The sequence below is a fragment of the Muscardinus avellanarius genome (assembly GCF_963383645.1).
Source record: "Muscardinus avellanarius genome assembly, chromosome: 3".
NCBI classification, from domain to species: domain Eukaryota; kingdom Metazoa; phylum Chordata; class Mammalia; order Rodentia; family Gliridae; genus Muscardinus; species Muscardinus avellanarius.
In genome coordinates, this window is record NC_137788.1 from 40,743,818 (window position 1) to 40,769,450 (window position 25,633).

General features: G+C 52.1%; 1 protein-coding gene across 1 annotated transcript in view; it reads right to left on the reverse strand.

Annotated features, from left to right (window-relative positions):
* TRABD2B (TraB domain containing 2B) overlaps positions 1-25,633 on the reverse strand; it is a gene marked incomplete at both ends in the record, with an annotated part of 208,692 nt that overhangs the window by 14,307 nt on the left and 168,752 nt on the right. Inside the window, 2 exons of the mRNA XM_080692818.1 lie at positions 10,329-10,503; positions 17,417-17,563. Coding sequence (XP_080548944.1) covers positions 10,329-10,503; positions 17,417-17,563 — 322 coding nt within the window. The remainder of the gene's footprint in view (positions 1-10,328; positions 10,504-17,416; positions 17,564-25,633) is intronic.

Here is a 25,633-nt window from a genome sequence, read left to right on the forward strand (position 1 = left end):
TCCAAAGGGGCCCCACGGTGTTGGGGCTCAGCCTGCCCAGGCGCCCCAGGTCTCCTGGCCACCGTTCCTCCTGTGCTCACTTCCAGCTGTTCTTGGCCAGCTCTGCGGAAGACACATCTGTTGCATCTGCTGAGGTATTGGAGGGTCGAGGGGGTGGGGCAGAGATGGAGAAGGAGGCAGGGGAAGAGCAGAGATGGTCAGAGAGGGGCACAAAAGAAGAGGACAGCGCTAGGGTCTGGAGGTCAGACAGAAGACCAAAGAGGGGAGGGAGAGAGAGGGCAGCAGAAGAGACAATGGTGGCGAGAGAGGGGACACCGAGACAAAGAGAAAGAGTTAGAAAGAGACAAGGGCCAGCTACAAGGTGCAAAGACACAGCGAGGAAAGGAGAGAAGGGGAGGAAGAGAGGAGAGGAGAAAGTGAGCTCGGAAGTGGAATCACGGCCGTGGTGGAGACTGAGGACACTGAGGGAGGCTTCCTGGAGGAGGCGCTCCTGTTGCAGGATGCTGGGGATGGGGTTCACATGGAGATGCAAGGGAGGACAGGTGAGGCCAGGGGAGCACAGTTCTAGAGGGGGATTATGGGTCTTAGAAATGAAGCCGCATCTCTATGACCCATAATCTATGGGTTGGTTCTCATCCCCCCCGAGACATGGGGGTCCCACTTAAAGGGCATTCACATGCAAACAAAAAGCTGTACTGCTCAGGGTATAGGCCTGTGATGTTTCTGGGGAGAGAAAAAGGCTCCATTTCTCCTGAGTGCAGGCAGACCTATGCCAGGTCTGCATACAAGGTTGGGAAGCAGAGCGCAGGCCAGGTGGAACCCCCACTGGGCAGCGGGGCACAGCCCCACCTGTCCCTCTGGTGCTGGAAAATGGGGGTAGGGTGGGCTGAATCAGAAAGTCCGGCTCATCCATGGACTCATGGCCTTAAGCAGCTTCCTGACCCTCTTTGGGGCTCAGTTTCCCCACATGGGGTTGGGCCTCATGGCTTCCTGAGCACTCCCTCTCCACGATTCCACCATGTGTGACCTGAAGACATAGCCAGTGAGCCTCCTGGGTACACAGTGATTCTACAGCATTATTTCATTTCATCCTTACACAGCCCCGTGTACAGATGAGGAAGCCGAGACACAGTGGGGGGATGGGACCTGCCCAAGGCCATGCAGGTGATAAAAGGCAAAGCTTGGACTCCAACCCGGGGAGGTCCTAATCCACTGCACATCCCAGAATCCCTGTGTGAAGTGCTGGCAGCTGTGAGGGATCCTGGGCTCGTGTTTGGGGGCAGGAGATTGTCAGAAATAGGTGTGCCTGCCAGGGCTCAGCAGACTGGAAAGTGTGTGAGTGTTCAGCAAGAACAATGCACCAATTAACAGGGCAATTCAAGGCCACACCGGGGGCCCGGGTGGAGCAGGAGGGGAGAACCAGATGTTCCTGCAAGGGCTCCAGAGTAACGGGGCTCCCCTCGGCCAGCACACATGTTTTCTCTCCAGTGCGTATGCCGGGGCTCCAGTTTTCTCCTGGAAGAGGCATCCCCAGCCTGTATTTATGTTCCGTCTGAAATTAATGCAAGGGAAACTTTCAAATGAGAATCTCACTGCCAGGGCCCCCGGCAGGATATCAGGCTGCGGTGGGGTTTGCTTCCTGAGGAAATGTGAAAGGAGGGATAGCGGAGGATGGCAACTGGGGGCACCCAGGGCCTCTAGTCTACCAAGGAGTGCTCAGCAGGCAGTGGGGGACCTGGGCCCCTCTCCTGCTCTGTGGCCGGCCCGGGACACAGCTGGATCAGCAAGTGCTGGGATGGTGGCTCCTCTGCCTCCAGCCTCATGCCAGGAGCTGAGGCACAAAGTCCCCACTCTGACGAGGTCACAGTGTGGAGAAGATGACAAGCAAAGATGCTTAGGGACAGTGTGAACCATGCAGTGATGGAGGAGTGCCAGGGACGGTGGAGTTGAAGAGGAAGAGGTGGATGGGGAAAAAAGAGAAGAGGAGGGCATTGGGGGTGGGGTGGGCACAGACAGCTGGTGTGTGCTGGCACCCTTGGGTTTAGCAGTTAGGATATAAGGGGAAAGGGCAGGTGGGCTTCTGCTGGGTCAGGAGGGACCAGTGTAGAATTCTGATTGCAGCAGGACAAGGTGAAGGGGCAGGCATCAGCTGGGACCAGCGTGCTCTCACAGGCCACGGTTTGGGCTACAAGAGAGTGAGCGTACCATCCCTGGATGTGTGTAAGGTCAAAAGTGCTTGTCGGGTCTGCCCAGGGCAGGGATCTAGATATTCTACAGGGTGTCTGATGTCTGGGTGGAACCTGAACCCAGCCGCCTCAGCAGCCCTTACTTCCTGCTCCTCTCTGGAGGCTGCCCGAATGTAGGGTGTCACAGATGGGAGAGCCCTGGAATGTCAGCTGGCCAGCACAGCAAAGATGGACACAAACATCAAGAGCAACAACCCCGCCTACCATTTCTCCTGAGCTCGGAGTGTGGCAAATGCTTTGATTCACTTACTCATTCAACCTCGTAAACCCACTGCTGAGGCTAACGGCACTTGTCCAGTGTCGTGTAGGCAGAAAAGGGCAGTGCTGGGCAGAAGCCCGGGCCCCTCTTGGGTGGGTGTGAGCACTCGGTGAAGGTGGCTGCCGAGGCTGGGCTCTGGGTACGGGGAGGCTCCCTCTGGAGCAGCATCTGCTCTGTCACACGTCTGACAGTTGTCTATGCTGAGGGTCCTCCTCAGGACCTCCCTTAGCAGTGGGCATCCTCTTAGAAGATGTCCCCCAGCAAGCCATCCCTTTCAGTTCTTCTAAAATCCTCAGGGTTTCAATCTTTCATTTTATTCTGATCAGACTCTTTAAAAAGTAACATTTGGCTTAGAAGCTCAGAAGTCACTTCTGTAACAAGTTTCCTGTCCTAGGAGTGAGGGCAAAGTCCTAGGCTCTGGGGGCCTGGAGTCCGCAGCACTTTACCGTAAGTCTTCGCTGGGACCTACTACAGGTCACACATATGTGAGGTCCTGGAGCCCTTGAGTTGAGTTAGAGATGGCCCCTTCCTCCTGAGATCACCCCAGACCCAGGCCATGACCATGCAGGTGAGTTCAGACTGGCATAGCATGGAGGTTGTGATGGGTCTGTGGACTGCAGGGGTCAGTGCCCACCCTGGGTATCACCGTGGCCATGGCAACCACTCTGTAACCTCCAGAGGCTCCTTTCCTGGAATCACAGCATCCCAGGCCCCCAGGACTCCCTGTTGGCTAGCAACATGAGCTGGGATGGTGGCCTGCCTGCTCCTGGGCTTCACTCTCACCAGGAATGGAACCGGGCTCTAGGGATCACCCTGCAGTGCCACAGATTGCCCTGCTGCCCCCTCCGCCCTGTGGTCCTCCTCTCTCCCATTGTCCCTGGAGAGCTGTGGGACCTGAAGGATGAGGGACCCTGACATAATAGTGGTGACACAAGAGGCCACAGTGCTGGAGTGATCATGCCGTGCCAGGCATCGCATGGTGCAGGTGCCAGCCCATCGAACCTCGGGCTCCTTACGAGGGGAGCCTGAGGATGGATCTGCCTAAGGGTACTTCTCATGAAAGAGGCCCTGGGTTTCCAGCTTCTACAATCTGGCTCAGAAACTCACACTCCTCATGCCGTCTTACACTGTCCAGCAAAACTGTGGAGCTCACAGGTAAGATCCACAACCACTCCTTCATGGGACACGGCTCCCCAGGCTCCCCATTGCTCTTGACTCTCCCTGTTCCAGAGAGGAACAGCCAGGGACAAGCCAGGAAGGGATGCTTCTCTGGATGGCTGGATGTTCTGGGCTGAACTAGGAAAGGTGGCTCTGGCCAAGGATCACAGTCTGTGGCAGGCATGCCAGCTGCCAGATGTATCTGTTCTGGGGTGGCAGGGCCTCGGAAGCACTGTCCTTAGAAACTCACGCTGGAGCTTGGGGGCTGTGGCGGGCCAAGGGTGCTTGCCTGGGAGAGGAGAGAGCAGCTGGCTGTGTCCTGGCTCATTCCTAAGGCCCCTACATGGGCCTTTCTGGAGAAGATGGGAGCTCTGAGGGGCTTCTGTTCCTGAAGCCACCTACACAGTAGAGGAGGTAGTGTGGGTTTTGTTCTGAGAACAATGGGTGTGATGAGGGGAATGAGGAGGCCTCAAGGCCTGCACAGGAAGCCTTCCTCCTCTAGGAAGCCTTCTCTAACTCTGCCTCCTTCAGGGCTGATTGCTGAAACCAGTGCCAGCAAGTAAGGGTGAATGCCATGGTGAGACGGGCCCTACACCTCGCTTCATCTAAGCCCCCATCTGCAGATGGGGAGGGGGAGCTCTGAGAGGTTTACATAGAAGGTCTCAGGAAGCACAAGTCCCCTGGATGCCAGGCCGTTTCCCATTTCTTCCCTCATATCCTTGACTTAATTCTCTCCTTGCCTTCTCTTTGCCTTCTCGCTGATTCTCTCCCTGGCCATCTTGCCTACTCCTCTCCCTAAGACCCTTCCTGCTTAGCACCAGATTCTGTCCTTGGCCTCTGCCTGTATAGCTTATTCAATGGGACCTGGAAGGCTCATTCTAGTTTGTTCTCAGGTCTTCTTATTTGTCAAGCCAGCCTCACCTTCTAAAGGGCAGATATAACATGTTAGACGCCCTGGCCTCCTCCCACCATGGTGCAGCAGATGTGGGTTCTAGACCTAGTTTTGCTGTGGGGTAATGCAAGAGCAGGCTGTGATTTTGCTTATAAATCTCAGGGTAAGTGCATTTGTTCACTCATTCATTCATGCATTCATTCATTCAACAGGTGAGCTGTGAGCACCTTCTCAGTGCTGAGGCTAAGTGCTAGGATATTAGAGCCAGGCAATTTTAGAATGACTGGATGTTGGGTGGAAGGATTTTGGAATATCAGGAGTTAGCATGCAAGGGTTATAGAACAGCCTCAACTGAGATGACAAATATGTTTAGTATAAGCAGAGCTGGGAGAGGGAAGAGCTCCGGGGAAGTCCAGCAGAGAAGGGGAAGGGCATTCTCAGCAGAATGGAGGGTTCAAGCAGCTGGGTGGTTTTTCAGGGAGGCTGGCCATTAGGCAGAATGGCCTGAGAGTACCACCATCCACCTCCAGTTCTCAAACTCTGACTTTCCATCAGCATCGCGGAGTACCTAGCTGCTAGATAAAATGAGAAAGACCATCCTGCCTCCTCCAGAGGAACTGAGGGTATGAGCTCATAGGAGGTGATAGATATGGGTGCTCTTCAAGCAGCATGGCGATCAATTTCCAGGGAGCAACTGCTCTTGGTATTGATAAAAAAGATGTTAGTGGTGTTTAGTCTTCTGAGCTTCTATTCTCCCTTGCTCTTAAGTTCGGATCTTTACCACTAATCTGCTCATGTCCTACCACAGAGCCCTGGTTCTGATTATGGGTCTGCAGTGCTTTAGAGGGTAAGAAATTGGCATGATCCTGGCGGCTGGATGAGCACACTTGGAGTAACAGATATAGTGTCTCTGTCTCTGGTGCTCACACGCAGCGTCTCTGTCTCTGGTGCTCACACGCATGCCTCTGAACTCTTCAAATTTTTCTTTCTGCCTGGACTTCTTCCTGTGGGGTAAGTGATAGATGTCCTAAAAGGATGGACTTCTGGATCCTGGAAGGCTCTTAGCTTATATTATTCCAAAGGAATCCAAGAGTAGTTGGAGCAAACTATGTTAGAATTCTAGAATAATAAAGTGCTAGGTTATTAAAGCCAGGCAATCTTAGAATGATCTGATGCTGGAGTGGGAGGATTTTGGAATATCAGGAGTTAGCATTCTGCTCAGAACATAGCATGCGAGGATTACAGAATGAGTAGCAACCACTGGCTGTCAGTGTTGGAAATGAACCGTGAATCTGGTTCATGTTTCTAACCCAGTTCCTCCAGTTCCTACATCACACATTCTATTCTAGAAAACAACAACAACAACAACAACAACAACAACAACAACAACAACAAACAAACCAAAACTAAAGAATTACCAGATGGCTAAACAAGTAAAACATTCAAGAAAACCATTTCCTCCCTGGAACTAGGAAATGCCATTGTCTTCTAGTGCCCAGCTCAGAGACAACCCTTTCCTCCTCCCCACCACAAGGCCCAGGAGATACCATGTGGCTGAATAGAATTAAGATGATTCTGCATGATTTGGTCTGGCACGTCATTTTAGAGTTGTTGGCAAGTCAGAGGGTGTGGTCACTGAGCAAGGGATGCTAGGATAAAATCAAGAGTCAGAGATAGGGAACGGCATCCATCTGTATACACTAGCTGTTTGGTGTTGCTGGAGAAAATCTTACAACTTCTAAGACCCAGGAGCCCTCATTCCTAGCAGACTTAGCAGGAATGCTGCAGCATGCCCAGATCCTGGTCCACAGAAGACATTATACATCAATCAGGACTTCATCTGTGGGCTCTGATGTGGCTTTACCTTGCTTTACAGTATCATGCCCCAGGTACCCACTGCTGAGCAATTACAGTTAGCTTGTCAGGTAGAGTCCATTCAGCTTCCTGACCTGGTCAGGGCTTACGACCAGTTTCTCTTCCATTTATGTCAAATATCTCCTCTCTTCAAACCAAGAACCATCCTACCTTTGTCCTCTTTCTCTGCAAGTGACTGCACTTTCCACTTTATTACTTCTTTATTTTGTGGTACTGGGGATTGAACCCAGGGGCAGTTCTAGTTTTGAGCTACACCCCAGCCTGTTTTTATTTTTTATTTTGAAGCAGTGTCTTGCTAAGCTGCTGAGGCTGGCTTGAACCTGTGATCCTCCTGTTTTTCAGCGTCTGGTGTATTGGGATTACAGGCATGCAACATCACACCCGCCTTGCACCTTCTACTTTAGAGAGTGGAGCTCTGAATAGAAGCCATCAGTTGAGGACTCCCTCACCTTTCCACCACCAAGCGACCTGCCTCAGCCTCCTCCCTCCTTCCCTCTGATTTCAGGGGAGGAGGTGGTCTCTTTACCTAAGAGCCAACTCTCTAGCTGAGCTCTGCCCGCTTTCCTGCCTTCTTGGAACCTGTCTTTCCCCATGTCTACAGCTTCAGCCATCCTATTGTCTTCTTCTATCATGTTTTAAACATGTGTAACTCTTTCCCATCTTTAAAAAAGTTGTGAATGGGTGAAAAATAAAGTTACCAGCTTTTTATTTTGCCAAAAAGACATTCTGCTTTCTATTATCATCTTTTTTTTAAATAGTGTTTGAATTTCAAACCATGTAAAGGAGATAATTTCAGAATATAAGATAAATCAGTAAATTGAATAAATTTAGCAGAGCCAGATAGCTGGCAAGGCTGGGCTGGGGTGTGACCTGCGCATGTTTCTGCTTCCTAAGATATCCCCTGGTGACATTCGTGGAGCCTGGCTCAGAGAGACCTTGGCACAAGCAGACACACGCCTGGGGAACAGCTGGGTGTCTTCCTAGCACAGGAGTCCTCTGTTTTCCTTGAATATCCAGCAGAGATGGGCAGTTAGAGGCCAGATGAGCCCCACATCTCCCCTGGCCAGCACCCTGGGAAGACCCTGAGATGGACTTGCAAAGCCACCCAAAGAGGAGTGAGGGGAGAGGGGCAGGGTGTCTGCAGGTGGCACTGACCAAGAGAATGCACAGCCTGGGTCCTGTGCACAAATCCTTCAGCTTGTCTTTGATGTGGGACTTGGGAGTAACATGCCCATAAGGCAATAAGGGGGTGGGGTGGGCTGCTGTTGCCACAGGTTTTGCGTGAGTAGGTTCTGTGTGCCAGTGCCCTCTGTAACAGGGCCTCACAGCTGGCTCTGTGCCCTGCACATGGTACCTCTGAGACCACAGCTTCTGTGCTTGGGTCTGTCCCAGCTGTGTCCCCCACTCATGGTAAGCTTTGCCCATGCCCCTGTCCTAGAGGTCCTTGGTTTGCCTGTGGCTATGTGGGCAGGCTACACAATTCCCAGATGGAGAGATCTGCCCTGCAAAGTGGGCCATTTGTTTTGGGCATGGCTGTGCCAGAAGTGGCGACTGCCGGCTGGTTCTGTGCATGGCTCCAGACCTGTCTGTGAATAACAGGGCCATGAGATCTGAGGTGGGGCTCAGTTTGCCCGGACTTTACTGCTGGCCTAGCCTAAGAAGCTCACCAGGCTTGGAGGAGACCTGGATGAGAGGCTGTGGTCAACATGCATTCAGTTATTCCTTCACCTGCTCACTCACCACGTGTTACACATCACCAAGGACACGGGTCGATTAAGTGGTGTCTACTCAGCCAGAATCTGAGGCGAGGTGGCAGACGAGCCCCGCACCCTTCACCGGCTACAACCTGGGGAGCAGCGTGGGAGGCAGGAGAGTGTGAGGGGGCTGGGGTTGATGTGAGCCTGGCCCAGGGTGGTGGCAAGGGGAGGGATGGAGTGGATGGGTGTGGGGTCTTCTGTCAGTCAACTGGATTGACCAGAGATTGACTGAATTTTGGAGATGGGAGAGATTGGATCTGGGCTGATGCTTGTGTGCTGGCTGGGTGCTTGAGTGGACCTGTGTCCCCACAGACTTGGGAGTTTCAGGAAGGGAGATCAGTGTCCAGGGCTTCCCACACCAATGTGATTCTCATCTTTAGACTTCAGCTTCCTCAACGACAAAAGAGAGCTGGTGTTGCTGACCCCTGGGCTTGGGCGATGCTGCTCCGAGGCAGGAGCCGCCTGCTCGGAAGGGGGCGGTTGCCTTGCCACGGGCCTCCCAGCATGCTCTCTAGGGTAGACTGTGCTCTCTAGGTTCTCCTCTCCAGCTTGGGGCAAGAGCAGGCACGGGCTGACTCAGCTGGCTGCCCTTTTGATGCCAGCTGAGGCTATCTCAGCAGGATGCACTGCTCAGAAGCCCACAAGGGGAGGCAGGGGAGAGGGAGAGTGCTTGGGAACCACTGCCCTGCCGTGGTCCTCAAAGCTGTCCTGACTCATGCCAGGCCTCTGGAAGCTGTCCTGCAGCAGGAGAGTGGCTTTGTCAAGGTCCTGTTCCCACCGGCTCCTTCAGACCCTGCGTGGGACTCTTCCCTTCCCTGACACCAGTGTCTGAACGGCTTCTGGAATCCTGGATGGTCCAAGCCAGTCCTGGCTCTTCCTGTTCAGATAAGCAGAGGCCACATGGCTGTGGCAGACCTCCAGCATGAGCCCAGAGTTCTTTCTGTCCAGCCACCATGACCTTAATGGGGTTGTTCCAGAGGGCCTTTCTGTACCTGTGCCCCCCTTTTTATGCCTTTACTGGGCCGGGGGCTGCAGATGAGGAAGGAGTGGTCCAGTCAGATGTGCCTCTGGCTCTTGCCTTTGAAGTACTTGTAGTGAACCCCTAACAGGGGACACACACCATTACAAAGACAGAGTTCTGCAAGGGCCCTGTGGATTAGACTCATGGCTTGACCCAGAGGGCAGTGTGTGGTAATGTGCAGGAGATGGGGGAGGAAGAGGGAGCAGCAATGAGCACAGCATAGGCATGTGAGCGTGCCTGCTAGCCACCTCTAATTCTCAGGAAACAGGGGCTGAATTCTATCAATTCAAGTTGCAGGTAAAGTGAGTAAGAAGCAGTAAGCGTTTGTTGCTACAAGAGGCTGAGCAAAGCTACTAATGAAGGCCTACAATTTTCTAGTTCCCAGGTAGACACTGCAGTTACTGGCAAAGACAGCTTTAGAGAAAGGGAGAAAGAGTGAGGGAGAAGAGATAAAGTGGAGTAGGAACAGGGCAAGAGATGCTAAGTGAGCCCTGCACCCGAGCATCCAGGCTTGGCCCCACATGAAGAGGCCGATGACCTAATGAAAGCATCAATTCATGGCTCACATTGTGATGGTGATGCTCCTGTTCACGATGACGACGATGATGATTGTAGCTGCCATTTTGAGTTATTACTCTGGTAGAGGTTATTTAAATGCTGTCACTAACCCTTACTCTACAAGGGAGAGATCTGAAACATCAAGTAGTTATCAAGATGACACCCATTTATAGAAGACAGAATCAAGCCTTTGAGAAGGTACCAGCCCAGGGAATCTGGAGCCAGGATGGTGGGCTGCCAGAGCCTGTCACCACCCCTGGGGACACACGGTCCTCACTGCCTTGACCCTGGCTCTGCTGGGTGGGCCCAATGCTGTACGAAGAGTGGGAGCTGGCTTTGCTGCTAGGCTCTCAGGAGGGCCACCTGGGCATGAAGGGACCGTGGAAGTGATCCTGGACTTGGCACAGCATCACTTGTTTGAGGACTGTCAGGAAAGGACCCTGGAGCAGAGCAGGAGAGGTGCCGAGGGTCCCAGCTGGACTGCTGAACACCAGATGGGCTTTCTTGCCCCACTTGGGGCCTCCAACTTTCCCTTCATGAAGTAGAGATCAGGGGTCCAAACCTGCTCCGAAGGCAAAGAAGCAGATCTTGTCTTCGTTCTCCTGCAGGAGCGCCATGACCCTCTTCCCCATGCGCTCATTCCTCTTGTAGATGAGCTCCTGGCGGAAGTAGCTGTCGATCTCCTGGGCCGTCACCTGCTCGTGGGGTGGGAGGGTGGTGTTGATAAAGTTGGGCAGCTGCAAAGGCAAGACAGAGGCTGCCTTCAGTTCCTGAAAGCAAGGTGCAGGTCATGAACATACAGCCCAGGCAGGGCTGGGCAGCCTGCTTTTATTAGGCTATGTGAGCTATGTGATTTTCAATTCCTAAACCCTTTGAAATGAGCGTGGTTGGTCCAGTTATAAAGAGGAAGTAGGAAAAAGTAGAAAATATCTCAAGACGTGTGCGAAGTCATACAGCTTCTGCAGTGCAGAGCCACCGAGAGCCCTGCTACTGTGTTTGCACATGCACCTTATTTTTCTTTTCTTTCTTTTTCTTTTTTCTTTTTGCAGTACTGGGGGCAGAACCCAGGGGCATTCTACCTCTGAGCTACACCCCATCCTTACCAGCCCTATTTTTTTTTTTTTTTTGCGAGTCTGGGGATGGAACCCAGAGGCATTTGACCTCCGAGCTACACCCCCTGCTCTATTTTTTATTCTTTTTATTTTTGAAACAGGGTCTCACTGACTTGCAGAGGGCCTCACTAAGTAGCTGTCTGCAAACCACGATCCTCCAGTCTTAGCCTCCTGAATGCTGGGATTACAAGCATGCGCCACCATGCCTGGCTACCCAGCCCTATTTTTTATTCTTTTTTTTTTTTTTTTTTTTTGGTGGTACTGGGGTTCCTGGAAGCCCTTCTATCTCCGGGATACACTCCCATGGGCTACACTCCCAGACCTATTTTTTTACTTTTTATGTGGAAACAGGGTCTCTTAAGCCAGCAAGGCTGGCTCTGAACCAGCGCGATCCTCCTGTCTCCACCTCCCAAGCGCAGGGATTACAAGTGTGCACCACCACACCTGGCTTTTATTCTTTATTTTGAAGCAGGGTCTCACTGAGTTGCAAAGGGCCTCACTAAGTAGCTGAGGCTGCTTGAATCACAGTCCTCCTGTCTCAGCCTCCCGAATGCTGGGATTACAAGTGTGCGCCACCACTCCCAGCTCTGCACATGCACCTTTCTGCTTCTGGTCTTTTCCCTGCTCAATCTCAGCTCCCAGACACCAATATCCAGGGGTCCTGATGCCTGTTGTCTCCTTAACTGCTCCCACTTCAGCACTAAGTCCATGTGCAAGAAAATCAGTTCAGCAAGAAAGAGGGCATGAGGAGGGCAGCCAAGCTACCTGGTGTGGCAGGAAGCCCCTGGTGTGCAATTAGGCTGACCTGGGATTCCTTCCTTGTTCTGACACGGTGTAGCACTGGGCAAATTACTTAACTTCTCAGATCTCTAGTTTTTCCCCCCTTCATTTATATAACAGGACTGATGGTGTTGTGGGGATCAAATGAGATGATGGGTGCTGGCTTCATGGGGTGCATTCGACCTGCTCCACTCTCCAGAGACAAGAGGAGGTCCTCCTTGTGTCTCTGCTACTATCTGACCATCCCTGGCTCCACCACTTCCTAGGAAAAATGCAAATCCTTTAGCCCCTTCTGGAAAACTTCAGCTCTAGGATCACAGTTTCCCCCACACGAGGCTGGCTGGACCTGCCTGGCTTTCTCAGCTCTGGACCCTTCTCCAACACCTTGCTGTCCATACCCAGCTATGCAGCCTGGTGACAGCATTGGTGACATGCTCCTGAATCAGGCAGAGGGCTTTCGGGGTTCAGGGACAGATAACCTGTTCCATTTTGGGTCCTAGTGCCCGGTATAAGGTGCAGGTCATGAACACACAGCCTGGAGGGGTTCCAGCTCACGGGTCCTTGAAACTTGAACATGAGGCTGTGTCGCCCCTTCCTGACCTTGACTGCCCCTCTTGTGTTCCTCTAGTCCCAACACTTCATCTTTCCAAGCTGGATGACAAGTCTAGCTATTCGGCACCATATTCTCTAACATGTGCAGGAGCCTTTGGGGAAACTGAGGCAGCAAGTCAGAGGATACACTCTTTTTCCCTGCAACCTGTTGGTGTCATTACAGCCTCCAAGCTTTGGCTCTCAGGAGGCCTTCCAGCTGTGTCCCCTCTTCCGTTTCCCCAGCTTCCATTTCTCCCCTCTCAGAATGTTATACCAACACACAAATCTTTGTTGGGCCAGGGAAGGGATGAGCCGGGGTAGGAGAAGGAAGGTGGCTCTGAGTGTAGGTGGAGGAGGCAAACAGCGAGGGCACCTCAGGCTGGAGTCCCTCTTTCACCACTGACCAGCAAGTAACTAGGTTTCTTGGCCTCTCTGAGTTTGAGTTTCTCAACTGGAAACGTGTGGGGCATACATTATTGTAGGGATTAAAGAAGCTTTGGAAAGTCCTCAGCACTGTGCATGGTACAAAGGAAGCCTTGGCTCAATGTCAGCCCAGGGACAGAACTGGCCCCATGGCCTCCCTGGTGATGTCACAGGCTGCCAGTGAAGAGGAGGCTTGGGCAGGTGGTCGATGACTAATAGGTGCCCGTCAGAACCATCAGAGCCATAAAGGCAACATTCTGCTCCTATCCCCTCTTTCAAGAGTCCCTGGGGCTTGTGGACACACGGCCTTTCCTCCTATGCCTCCTGGCCGCAAGTGTGCACTTGGACAGAGATGTGACTCCATGCATTCCTTGGGGAGCTAGAAATAAAAAAATAACAAGGACAAGAACAAAAAGGTTAAATTTCAAAGACTCTGGTTCCCCAGGCTGCCCAGCCGCTGGCTGACATTCCCTGCATGCTTCAAGCTGATGGGCCTTGGCTCCGGGCCAAGGATGAGGCCTGGGTTTGGGCCAGGGCTGGGATAGAAGCAAATTAATGATGTCATTAGGCTAGTCAGAGGCCTTAAATCTCCCATGACAAGATTAAGTGCAGGATGCACGATAGCATTTTAAAGGGACATGGAAGGCCCCCAAGGTGCTAGAGATCAGTCTGGGATGGGGCGACAGGAGATGGACAGAGCAGGGCTAGGGATGCCTGTGGGGCTTCTGCACAGCCTCTCTCACCTATAGCTGGGGCTGGATTGGCTCTGAGGGTCAAGTGCTCAGGTCTGCTGATGACACCAATCTGAAATCCCTTTAGCAGAAATCTTTGAGGACCTGGATCCATCCCTGTGTCAGGCTGGGGGCCACAGAGCTCCCTCAGACTGGGTCTTATGTCCCAGGTGAGGCTGGCCCCCAGTGGGGGAGCTGGACACCCCCAGTGGGGGTGCATGGAGAGCACATGAGGCAGGTGGGCGCTCCCAGGAAGAGCTGTCGGTGTGACCATGTGTCTTGGTTTGTCCATGACAGTCCAGGTTTATGGTCGAAGGGGCTAGCTCCGCGCCTGTCAGTTATTGTGATTCTGAATTGTGCATTCACTCTCAAAAGTCTCTAGCTTTGGACATGACATATGCGTGGCTCCTCTATACTTTGGGCAGGCTGGGGCCCAGTCAAGGCCTCCTGGGGGAGAGCCTCTGAATGGCCCTTCCATGCTGGGGCATTGAGAGCACTGTGACCTGGGGGATGCAGAGGCCAGGGAAACATTACATCTGAAGCTGGGGACAGAGGTGCCGGAGGCAGGTACGCCAAGCATGAGGTGCACCCAGCCCTGGTCCTTAGCATCATCAACATGACCCTGCACCTGTCCTGCCCTGGCCTCTGAGGGCCTCCTCTGCCTCCCCCACGCTGCGGCCTGAGGCATCTTTCTGACTTTATCACTCCAGGTTCTCACCCTCAGCAGGTGGCGTCTCCCCTGCATGCCCTGCCCTCCCCTCTGCAAGGCAAGCTTTCAGGGAGAGGGGTACAAATTCTCATGTCCCATTAGCCAGACTGTGCTGCCTGCCAGCCCCACTTCCATCTACACCCCAGGAATTTCTCTCTCAGACTTGTTCTCATTTTGCCTTCTCTCTGAAGCCTTTCCTGACTGCCCTGCTTCCTTCTACATTCTTGACCCACAGTCCTTGAGACCTCCAGCTGCACATGCAGCCCTGCCACAGACCCCCGTGAGCCCTGGGCTCAGCCTCACCACCCTGACACTAGGCTTTTTTGTGTCTGGGGTGGGGTTGCCCAGGCCCTTCTCCAGGGACTAGATTCTGCGAGTGCACCCCACGTGCAGCCTGGGTTGTGACTGTACCCTCGGCAGATCGATCCACTCTCCCTCTGCCTCACTTCAGCCGAGCACTACCGGAAGCGCCTTACAGTTCCCTATGGCTGGAGGTAAATGAGTGCTGTTGGACACAGACACAAAGAAAATCTGAACTCACCATCTCCTGAGGTTGTCCCTCTCTCAGTTTAGGGTCAGTCACAGCTGGGCAGGGCTTTGTCCTTTACACCTCTCCCGCAGGCTGGCTGCCTCACAGCCTGGCCATCCCATGTCCCTCAGCGGATGACACAGGGCAGCACCTTGCCATAGACTGGGTTACTAATGAGTCCCACAAGCCTCGTGGTGCGAGGGCTCCTCTCTCTTCCCTCGCTACTCCTGAGACTCCTATGGCAAAATCTCTGGCTCCTTCCTTCCTTCCATTTCTCTCTCTCTCTCTCTCTCTCTCTCTCTCTCTCTCTCTCTCTCTTTTCTTCGTGGTACTGGGGATGGAACCCAGGTGCTTTCTATCTACACTTCCAGACCTATTTTATATTTGGAAACAGGTTCTCACTAAGCTGCTTAGAGACTCAATAAGTAGTAGCTGAGGCTGGCTTCGAACCTGCACGATCCTCCTGTCTCAGCCTCCCAAGCACTGGGATTACAAGCATGTGCCACCATGCCAGGCTTTCCTTTTTCTTTTACCTTCTAACCTGCTCCGAGTCCATGATGTGCCAACATTTGCTTGTTCCACAGTCACTCACTGATACATGCTCTGTGCCAGGCCCTGAGGGGTCCCCTTGGCAGTAGAAACCATGAGATAAGCTGCACAGCCCTGTCTTCAGGGAGCCCAGACCTTGGGGAGGGTGTTAGACATGGACAGAACACCAGGGGCCTGCACAGGCGCCTCTCCAGCCTGAACTCTCACCCCTCCTCCTGCTGGGTCTCTGGCTCATTTGCAAGAGCCTTCTCTGCTAGAACATTTCTCCTTCCATCTGTGGCCAACTCAGGTTCTCATGCAGCCTCTCTCCTTGCAAGACTCTTCCTCCTCGCCCCAGCTGTTTCTGCTATGGGCCCCACCTGCATTGCTGCTCCCTCCCCCCCAGAGCTGGGATCACACTGCAGTGTGATTGCCTCTCCACTCTCTGGCTCCCCACCGTGTCCTTTTGCAAAGTATGGTGCCCGGCATTTACACATAATTTCATTTATTCAGCTAGTATTTACTGTGGCCTGCTCTGGGTCAGAGATAGTTCTAGTCAGTTGGGATACCTCAATGACCCAAATTCTGCCCTGGCCAGTGCAGAGCTAGCATTCCAGTGGGGAGGACCATCAACAGTCACTAATGAAGCTCAAGTATGCATTGTGCTGGAGGATCTTCCAGGCCTTGGGAGGAAAGTGGAGCATGATAAAGGGCATGGGCCTGTGGGAGCAGGTCAGGCTGCAATTCTGACAGATGGATGAGGCTGGCCTCACTGAGCCCATGGTGTAAGTCCTGAAAGTGGAGAAGGAGTGAGCCTTGGAGGGCCTGGGAGGAGTACTCCAGGAAGAAGGAGAGGGGTGTGATGCGAGTGGAACTGCAAGGGGGCAAGGGAGTGAGGAGAGAGAGAGAGAGAGAGAGAGAGAGAGAGAGAGAGAGAGAGAGAGAGAGAGAGAGAGAAAAGAAAAGTGAGAGAGGAGAGCCAGAGGGCATGAGGCTGAGAGCAGTGAAAAAGTGCATGGTACAAAGGTCACTGTAGACTCTAGCTTTTGCCCTGAGAAAAATGGGGAGCCCAGGCAGTGTCCTGAACAGGGAAGTGGCCTCTTCCACCTAATTCAACAGCTTCTTGGATAAATGGATATTTAAGCATCATGGCAGAGGTGGCATGGTGGTGCCAGAGGCCCCAGGGGGAACACCTACCTCCATCCAGGGGATCAGGACAGTTTCTTAGGGAAGGTGGCATTTAACCATGGCAGGGTGGGAGGAACCCAGGGAAGAGAGGAGCCTCAACAAAGGCGCAGAGGTGCAAAAGGATGAGCTGCAAGAGGAGAAGATCTGGAAGCTCCATAGGCACAGAAAACAAGCAAGGTCTATGGAGTTGGGGCTTGGGCTGAGAGAAGGCTAGTGGAGGGAAGGTCTCAAGTGCTGGAGAAAGGATCTCAGATTTACTCTGAGAGTGATGTGAAGGCCTGGGGAGATCTGGGCAGGGGCAAGCCATGCTCAGCCCGTGGGGACCTTACTCACTAGCTTGGTGGTGACCTTTCTTCTAGGACTTGACAGGAGGCAGAATATCATTGGCAGGACTCAAATCCAAGTTCAGTAACTGTAGCCTTTCCTTTCCTAGGGCTTCAGTTTCCCCAGATGCTGAACTGTACCTCTCAGAGGCCTCCATAGTCTTACAAGAAGCGTCTGAGGTCCTAGACCCTGGAGCCACACAGACCTCACTCAAGCGGCTACTCTTGCCAACTTGACAATTCCACAGATAATAGGCTCCGTGGCCTTGAGTGGTGGTACATACTTGTAATCCTAGCACTTGGGAGGCTGAGACAGGAGGATCACATTTAATCTCAGGACTTGGGAGGCTGAGACAGGAGGATCACATTTTCAAAGCCTGCTTAGGCAACTTTGTGAGGCTCTCAGCAACTTAGGTAAGACTCTGTTTCCAAATAAAAAATAAAATAGGTCTTAGGGTGTAGCCTAGAGGCAGAAGGCCCGTAAGTTTCATCCCCCATACCACACACACACACACACACACACACACACACACACACACACACACGTCTCTTCCCTTCTCTGAGTCTTAAGGGATAACAACAGTCCCAGGTTATCATGGCTGGGAAGCAGATGGTCTGTGCCCAGCAGGTGGTAGGTATCTTATAAATGCCAGGTGAGTTCCTGTGGGCCTGGCTTGAGGTCTTTGCAACTGGTGATGCAGAGGCCATGGGACTGGAGGAGAGGAAGAAGCCTTACCTGGGACGTGTCATGGTTGAAGATGACGGCGTTGAGGTCCCCACAGTTGTAGTGCTTGATGAGGTCCTCCGTGGTGTAGGGCGCCTGCAGGCTCCCGGCCCGCACGCTCTCATGCTGCAGTAGGGTCTGGTTCAGGGCAAACAGCACCTGGCCGAGGAAAGAGAGGCGCATCAGGGCTGCGCTCAGGGGCTGGCTGGCCTTGGGGATGACCTTCCTCCCTCTGGACCTTGGGGCAACAGGCCTGGAATGGAGAAGGCGTGTGGTTGGCAGCACTGGTTGGCTCTGGGAATGCTTCTGCCTTTCCTGTTCCAGACTCACTGCCCTGAGCATAGCATAGCTGTCCACTCTCATCTCCAGCCTTTTGGCCAATGGGGCCCCTCCTGCTCGTGGTCTCAACATCTCATCTGATGAATAAGATGAGAACCCTGCTTGTCTGGGTTTGGAACTTTGGGTGAGTTTTCCTCTTGACTCCTTTAGGGCTCTGTGCTTAGAAGTGTTCTAGAATAAACAGGTTAATTTTGCAGTTGAGAGCCCATCCAAATCAAGCAAAACAAACAAATGAAGGAAGACAAACAAAGAGCCCAGGCATCAAATCGCAATGCAAAGGCCTCCTCCTCTGGAAGCCTTCCGCACCCAGGGAGGCCCAAGGAGCCAGGTCCTCAGAGCCAGATCTACACTGTAGTCAGCAGGCGTGGGTTCTCCAGCTCCCCTGAGCTCTGGCCACCATGCCTGGAGACACCATTGTGCCCAGGCATAAAACCTGTCAGGTACCAGGGTTACTTGGAGTGCCTTGCAAAAGTCAGATGCCCAAGCTGTGCCCTCCAGAATCACAGTCTTTGTGTTTTTAACAGGATCCTGGGCAGTCTGACTTTCTGTGACATATGAGGATCAGTGTTTGTATGGAATACAGGTGTTGGAGTACAAAGGCCCTGAGAGATAGTCTATTTCAGCATCCCCACTTTAGATGGGGAAACTAAGGCCCAGGGAGGGGAAGACACTCAATCCACACAGCTAGAACTGGAGCCAGCTTCACAGGACTAAGATTCTCTGGCTCTTTTGGTCAATGGGAAGAAGGAGCCCGATTATTATTGGGTTATTTAGCACAGATGGAGAGGAAAACTGATTGCAATCCCTATGCTCCAGCCCCAGTCTGTGCCTTCAACCCTCAGTCCCTGCTCATTCTGCTTGCTGCAGCCTTAGATAACAAGCCTCCAGGCTCTTGGCCCATACCCATTCAGGCACAGGCACTCACCACCAGGTCCACTGTGACGGCCCCTTCCTTCCCCACTATGCCAGGTTCTTCTGTTAAAAGCAAAATTCCGATGGCCTTCCTCTTTCTCTTTTTGCTCTAAACTTTTCAACCCACGTTAGGTGGTGGTCAGCCGCTTACTTTTGTTACATGGTCCCTGTATGTGCCGTTCCCTGTGACTGGGAGATCTGTCCCTCTTTTCTTGCCAACTCAAACTCGGCCTTCCAGGCTGTACCCAGATGTCTCCCCCACGAAATTTCTCTGCCTGCCTAGGGGCTGGATTAAATTACGGCAGGTATCAAGGTGTCGGAGAAAAAAAGAGGCTACACTGTCTACCAGGCACGGGGTTGAGGGCCGTGGATTCAAAGCTAAGAAGCACTTACTGCCTGGGTTAGACTCCTCCCTTTGGCTCCATGGTCTCCATCGATGGCAGACTAATAGATAATGGCCCCAAATCTTAACCCTGAATCTGTACCCTTCACCATGGGACTTTGTAGCTTTCTCCAATTCTGACTCTGGAGTCTCTTCAGTCAATGAGATGCCAGAACCCAAGCAGGGCACGAGAAGTACTTGGGTGCTGTTGTGCTGTTGCTACTGCTATATGGCCTTCCGTCATTGCCTGCTGGAGGACCAGAGACACCTAGGGCAGAGCTGTCTAGCTAGGTCATCCTAGACTAGCACACAGCTAGTGGACTCCCAGACATGGGAGCCCAGCATGGTTAGCAAAGCCCATCCCAACTGCCCCCGGCCACAGGAGCAATAATGCCATTGTTGTTACACCCATAACTGGGGTGATTGGTGATCTACATGCCACGCTTCCTTCCACTGTGGTGGGAACATGAGACTTCCATTGTGTTGAACGGCCAGTCCCCTTAGTAGCTATGGGCTTCTCAAAGACAATAAGTATACCTTGCACCTTAACTTTGAATTTCTAGCCTTGATCCCTGTGCCTGGTAAAGAGAGGATGCCATCCCCCTTTTTTTCTTTTAATTTTAGTACCTGCTAAGGTTACTTCATACTGCAGGGATAAGCCTGATAAGCCCTTCAGCCTAGCTCCTAGGACTTTGGCATTCTATCTGTATTTTGAGGCATGCCACCACCACATGGCAATAGTTCCCACCAGATACATCATCTAAATAAGAAAAACTCCTGAGACAGGTACCCAGGGCCCGACCAAGGTACCGACAAGGCCCTGGGGCCAAGCCTGTGCTCACGAGGGCACCTCCACTGGCCCCTCCCAGTTGTGCTAATGGTTGTGTGGGCTGGCTGGAGATGAGGTCACCTGCCCCCATCTCTGGGCCTTCTCCAGGCCCTGTGCTCTGGCTGCCACCACTGAAATCTGATCTGCAGCTATCTGGTGCAGCTTGTCGATGGTGGCATGGTGGCTGGGGATGGATCACGGGAGGCAGTGGCCCTGTTACTGAGGATACTGCGAAGGCAATAGGCGCTTCCTCCCACATGTGCATTCATTGGGTGAAAGCATCTGTGTCAAATGGATGCGCTCCCCTCACCTGAGGGCCTTGGGCCCTCGCAAACTTCCTGAGACCTTGCCTGGCGGCTACACACATCTGCCCGCTGCTTCTCAGATCAGCCTGGCCAAGGCAACACCTGACCTGTGGTGAGGTCATTGGCTTAGGTGCCAGAAGACCCAGCTGGAGCGGAAATGGCTCCCCTGGACCCTGCTTGACTCACGGAGTCACTTTTGTAATCATGTGGCCCTCACGTAGCTGGGAGGTGTTCTAGTGGGTCAAGTGCATGACATCCTGTAGGGTTGTTAAGAACAATCCTGGCCTATAGTGAGTGCTGAATCTGTGTTTGTTGAGTAAAAGTTTGAAGAAAATAGTTAGATCCAAACCTTCCCAGCTTGGAGCTGGGAAACTGGTCCAGAGCGTTTTCAAACCTTTTTTTAGCTATGAAATTCTTTTTTGTTTTCAAAATGAACCTTAGTTGGAGCACCAATTTTGGACCAGATAAAAATGGAAACTTTACTGACTGATGTAAGGGAGGCAGGCTGCAGCCTGAAGTTTGTGGCCCTGGGTGGCAGGACTCCCTGGAGCCCCATTTGAAACCACTGATCTCAACCTGTGTCCTCATATACAAGGCGAGAGGAGACAGGGTCCTGGAGCAGGTAGGCGTAAGGCCACAGAGGAGCTGAGGCAGAGAGAGCTCAACCCTGAGTCCCAGGATCCTTTGCAGTACTCTGGACCACAGGCTGAGGCAGGAGTTCCAGGTGTCCATGGTAGTCATTCATCCACACCTGCCGCCACACCCAGTTTCTTTCTGGACACTTGTAAAATAGCCAGGAGTAAAGCCAGACATAGTGGCACATGCATGTAATCCCAGCATTTGGGAGGCTGAGGCAGAAGGATTGTGGTTCACAGTCAGCCTCAGCTACTTAGTGGGGCCCTTTGCAACTCAGTGAGACCCTGTTTCAAAGATTTAGTCCCCCAAAATGATTATAAAGCATTTGAAAGTTTGTATGTTGATAACATGTTATGATGATATCTTGGATTTATTGGGCTAAATATATTTTATTTTAAAAAAGGATAAAAAATAGGGCTGGGGGTGTAGCTCAGAGGTAGAATGCCCCTGGGTTCCATCCCTAGCACTGCCAAAAGAAGAAAAGAAAGTATCCAGGAGTATTTGTTATTGGTGTGTTACATATAGATAGCCAAGGCCAGGCCGCATGAGGGGAATCCCGGGCATCTGTCAGTGGGTGAGTGGAGGAGCCAGGACTGGGACCTGTCTCCCTGACTCTGCCAGCTGGACAGGATTTGGTGCCTCCCACAGATGCCCATTCACTGACCCATTCAGTGTTGCTTATCCCACTGAAGTGTCCCTGTTCTCTGCCTCACCTGTCACCACTGAATCCCAGTGTCACCAAGAGCAGACATTCAGTGAACACTGCTGAAGCAAGGCTGTTGATCCTGAAACCTGCACGCTCTCCTCCTGGCCTGCACCCACCCTTTGCAGTGCATAGAGAAGTCTTCACCCAGCCATTCCTAGGACCCCTAGGTTTACTGAGCACTTACTATGTGTCAGGAACTTTCTAAACTAATTATTTAACCTTTAAAGCAACTCTGAGGTAAGATTAAAACAATAAAACTGCAGCAAAGAGATGTTAAGTCAGCCCTTGGCCTAAGCACCACAGCCAGAGAGGGGTGAGAAAGGCATGTGGCCAGCCCTGGAACTTGTCCTCATAGTGACCCGTTGCCCACTGGGGCCTCCCTCTGTTCTCTCAGTGAGAGCCAGCAGGGATGGTGTCTCTATTCACAGGTGTGAAACCAAAGAAGCAGGAGTGAGAGACAGGCCCATAGCCACGTGGTTGTAAAGGATAAAGCTGGAGTTTGAAATGACATCCCTCTGGCTCCACACGGGGTTCCCACAATAGGACTTCAAAGCAGTATGTCTTCCTTTCTGAGCATTCTTGGTGCTTACAGCAAACAGAGGGATGCTACACTCGTTCATTCATTCAACAAACAGTGGTGTTCAGCCGCTTCTCAGCAGAGACCTGCATTTAGTGGATTAACTGGACGTGATTTTCAACTATGTGGTGCTCATTTTGAAGGCAGATCTGCCACTGACCATCACAGTAAGGGTGATAAATACACAGGCTTTAGAATGAAGTGCTGGCCCTGACTTCTGCCACCCTCTTGGTTGCCCTGAATTCCCCAGCCCAGCACTGCTCAGACTTCCTCTGCTCTCTGCCATCTTAGAACAACAAACCTTCCTCACACGGAGCCTCGGTGGCCCACTCCAGGATAATGTTTATGATAAGGTTTTGACATGGAATAACAAACACCCAGCCAAAGCTAGAGGTGCCTCGCTCCCCTGCGTGGCCTGGTTGTGTGGAGGCCCGGCCACCAAGAGCCCTGCCCCCGTCCATCCACCCAGGGCTCGTGGGCACAGGGCGGCCAGCGGCGTTCCCTGAGTGGAGGCCCGGAATTTAAACATATCTTCAATGGTGGCCTAGGCTGGAGTGAGGTGGGCGCCAGGAGGGTGGGTACAGGCTTATTGTTCCAGAGTCATCCAGTCCTGATCGCCTAGAATGCTGGGCCCTAGTCCTGTGTTCCCTTGGTGGCCCAATTAACAGCACCTTAGGAGAAAGCATCAGGACCCCTTTTGTTAGGACCAGGGACGGACTGGCTCTCAATGCTGGGGACCTTGGGTAAGTGAACAACAGGGCTAACCCACTCTGGAGCCCAGCTCAGGCCCCACACCACTTAGCCTTGCTGGCTCAGCACCTCCCATGGGTCAGGCAGGAATAGGTGCTGGGGAGTCAGCCAGGGACAAAGCAGACAAAAAGCCAGGCTCTCACAGAACTTGCCTGCAAGGGGGCAGTGGAGTTAAACTGAGGTGCACCATTGTTATTAAAACCTTAGTAGACAGGGACTGCACTGAGCCAGAAGTTAGGATGGCCTTGGATCCTCCGGCCTCGGAGTCCACGGGCCACAAAGGAAGTGGCAGTCCTGAGCGCCATGAGGGAGAGGCCTGCTCTTCCCAGTGGACGCGAGAGGGTCCTGACCGCAGAAGACGGCTTGGGGGCCTGGGAGTAGAATCAGCACCCCAGTCCAGGCAGATCTGTGACCGGCTGGACCCTCAGGAATGGAGATTCAGTCAGGCTCAAGATCAGGACCAGCTGAGGTTCTTGCTAGAGGCAAAGGGAGTTTTGCCTGGGTAGCAGAAGACGAAGGAGGTTATAAGCACCATCTTGTGCGATCAGTTACAGACGCAAGGACTGTAATGGTTGTTAGGTTTCTGATTTTGTCATGAGTATGTTTGTGCGTGTGTGTGTGAGTGTAAGCCTGCGTGTGTATGTCTATTTCAGTTGTCTTTGTTTTCTTTCTCCTCTTATCCCCTTATTAACACAGGTTTACTAACTATGTCATAGAACTTTACTATTGTTAACTTTTGGTCATAGTATTTAAGGATACCAAGGAGATGATAAATGAATCCAAGCACTTTGTATTCTATTCTGGGGGAAGATTAGGGCATTTTGGGTGGACGCATATAGCCACATCATGTGAGGCAGAAATAAAATCTTGTTACTCTCTTTACTTGGAAACTAAGTATGTTTTAAGGTTCTTGTGGGGCCAAGTTGACAAGGGGTACCCTTGTGATGTTTGATTTTATGTCAACTTGGCTGGGCCATGGTCCCAGATATTTGGCCAAACATTTTTATAAATGTTTCTATGGGCATATTTTTCAGATGAGATTGAGATTTGAGTTTGTAGACTTTGAGGAAAGCAGATTGGTATCCAATCAGTTAATGACCTTAAATAAAAACTTATGACCCCCTTCCAAGAAGGGGGAATTCTGCCCGTTCACTGACTAGAGTGAACATCAGCCCTTTCTTGTGTTTCCCTGAACCTCAGGGCCAATCCTACATATTTTGAACTTGCTATTTTCCACAATGCATGAGCCCATTCAGTGAAATTCCTTCTCTTCCCCCTTACTTCCCTCCCTTGCTCCCTCTCCTCTCTCCTTTCTTAATTTGGGAATTGAACCCAGGAATGTTCTACTTCTGAGCTACACCTCAGCCCCTCCCCTTTTAAAAATTTTGAAACAAGGAAGATCTCACTAAGTTGCTGAGGCTGGCCTCGAACCTGCGGTTCTCCAAGCACTGGGATTACAGGTGTATACTACCATGCCTAGCAATCTCCCCCCCCCCCCACACACACACACACTCACTTGGGCTCTGCATATGATGTTTTAGTAAGTGATGAAATGTATATATCAGCAAAACCTCCTAAGATTATAATGAACCCCCAAATTCCTATGGCTTAGTATTTTTGTTACTTTTTCTATGCTTAGATAACAAATACTTACATTGTGTTACAGTTGTCTATGGTCTTGGTACCATAACACTGCTGTACCCGTTTGTGGAGCAGGAGCAAGAGACTTTACCATATAGCCTCGGTGTGTCGTAGGCCATGCCATCTAGGTTTGGGTAGGTACACACTATGTTACATGCACAATGACAAAATCGCCTACAATGCATTTCTCAGAACATATTCTCCTTAAGTGACACATCACTGTATCTACTGATAAGAGATAAGGATGCTTAGAGGCAATCCATTGGTGTCATTTCTCTGGAGTATATAGTAGGTGTTACCAAAAGAAAACCAAGCAGGTAGGGGACCAGGAAGAGATGAGGGGAGGGGGCAGCAGGTCCGAAGGCTTCGTGCACGTGTGAGGAGAAGAGGCTGGGTGCTGGAGCTGAGTCAACAGGAAGAGTGACGGGGGGAGAGTGGACCTGCCAGGTTACAGGGCCACTGCAGAGAGAGTGGAGAGTCATCTGCCACCACAGTGTTCTAGGTAAGGATCGCTAGCCCCACATCACACACTGGAAACTGAGGCTTCAAGGATGGTGAAGGTATTTGCTACAGGTTGCATGCTGGAGAACAAGCACTGGGAGTCAAAGCCAGGTCCTGGCTTTCCCTCTGCTGACCCATCATGCCACCTGCACCCAGCCACTGGTAGGAAGGACAGACACAGACAGGTAGAGGCCAGTCTGTGAGGCCCGGATCCTGAGCCATCAGCTGGAAGGGAGAGGGGTGTTAGGGCCCCAGCCACAGGGTAGTCAGAGCTGACAGATGAGGAGGGGAAAGAGGCCACACCTGTCTAAGTAACCCCACCTGTGCACGGCCTCCCACTATTTCCACTCTGTGCCCAGCTGGATGGAACCTCACCCCCAGCCCCAAAGTACTTGCCAGTCCCCTGGCCATGGCACGCCTGCCATGTTGCTGTTCACTCTCTCTTTCTCTCTGAACAGTGAATGTTCTGAGGGCAGCAAATAGCCTGTCTTGGCCAGACACATACATAGTAGATGTGGGAGAAATGCTTACAGAATGAATGAATGAATGAATGAATGAATGATTGATGAATGAAAAGCTGAGCGTGCCACCCATCTCATGACTCTTATTTTGAGCATCTCCCTGCCAGGACCGCATGTGTCCCACGGCAGA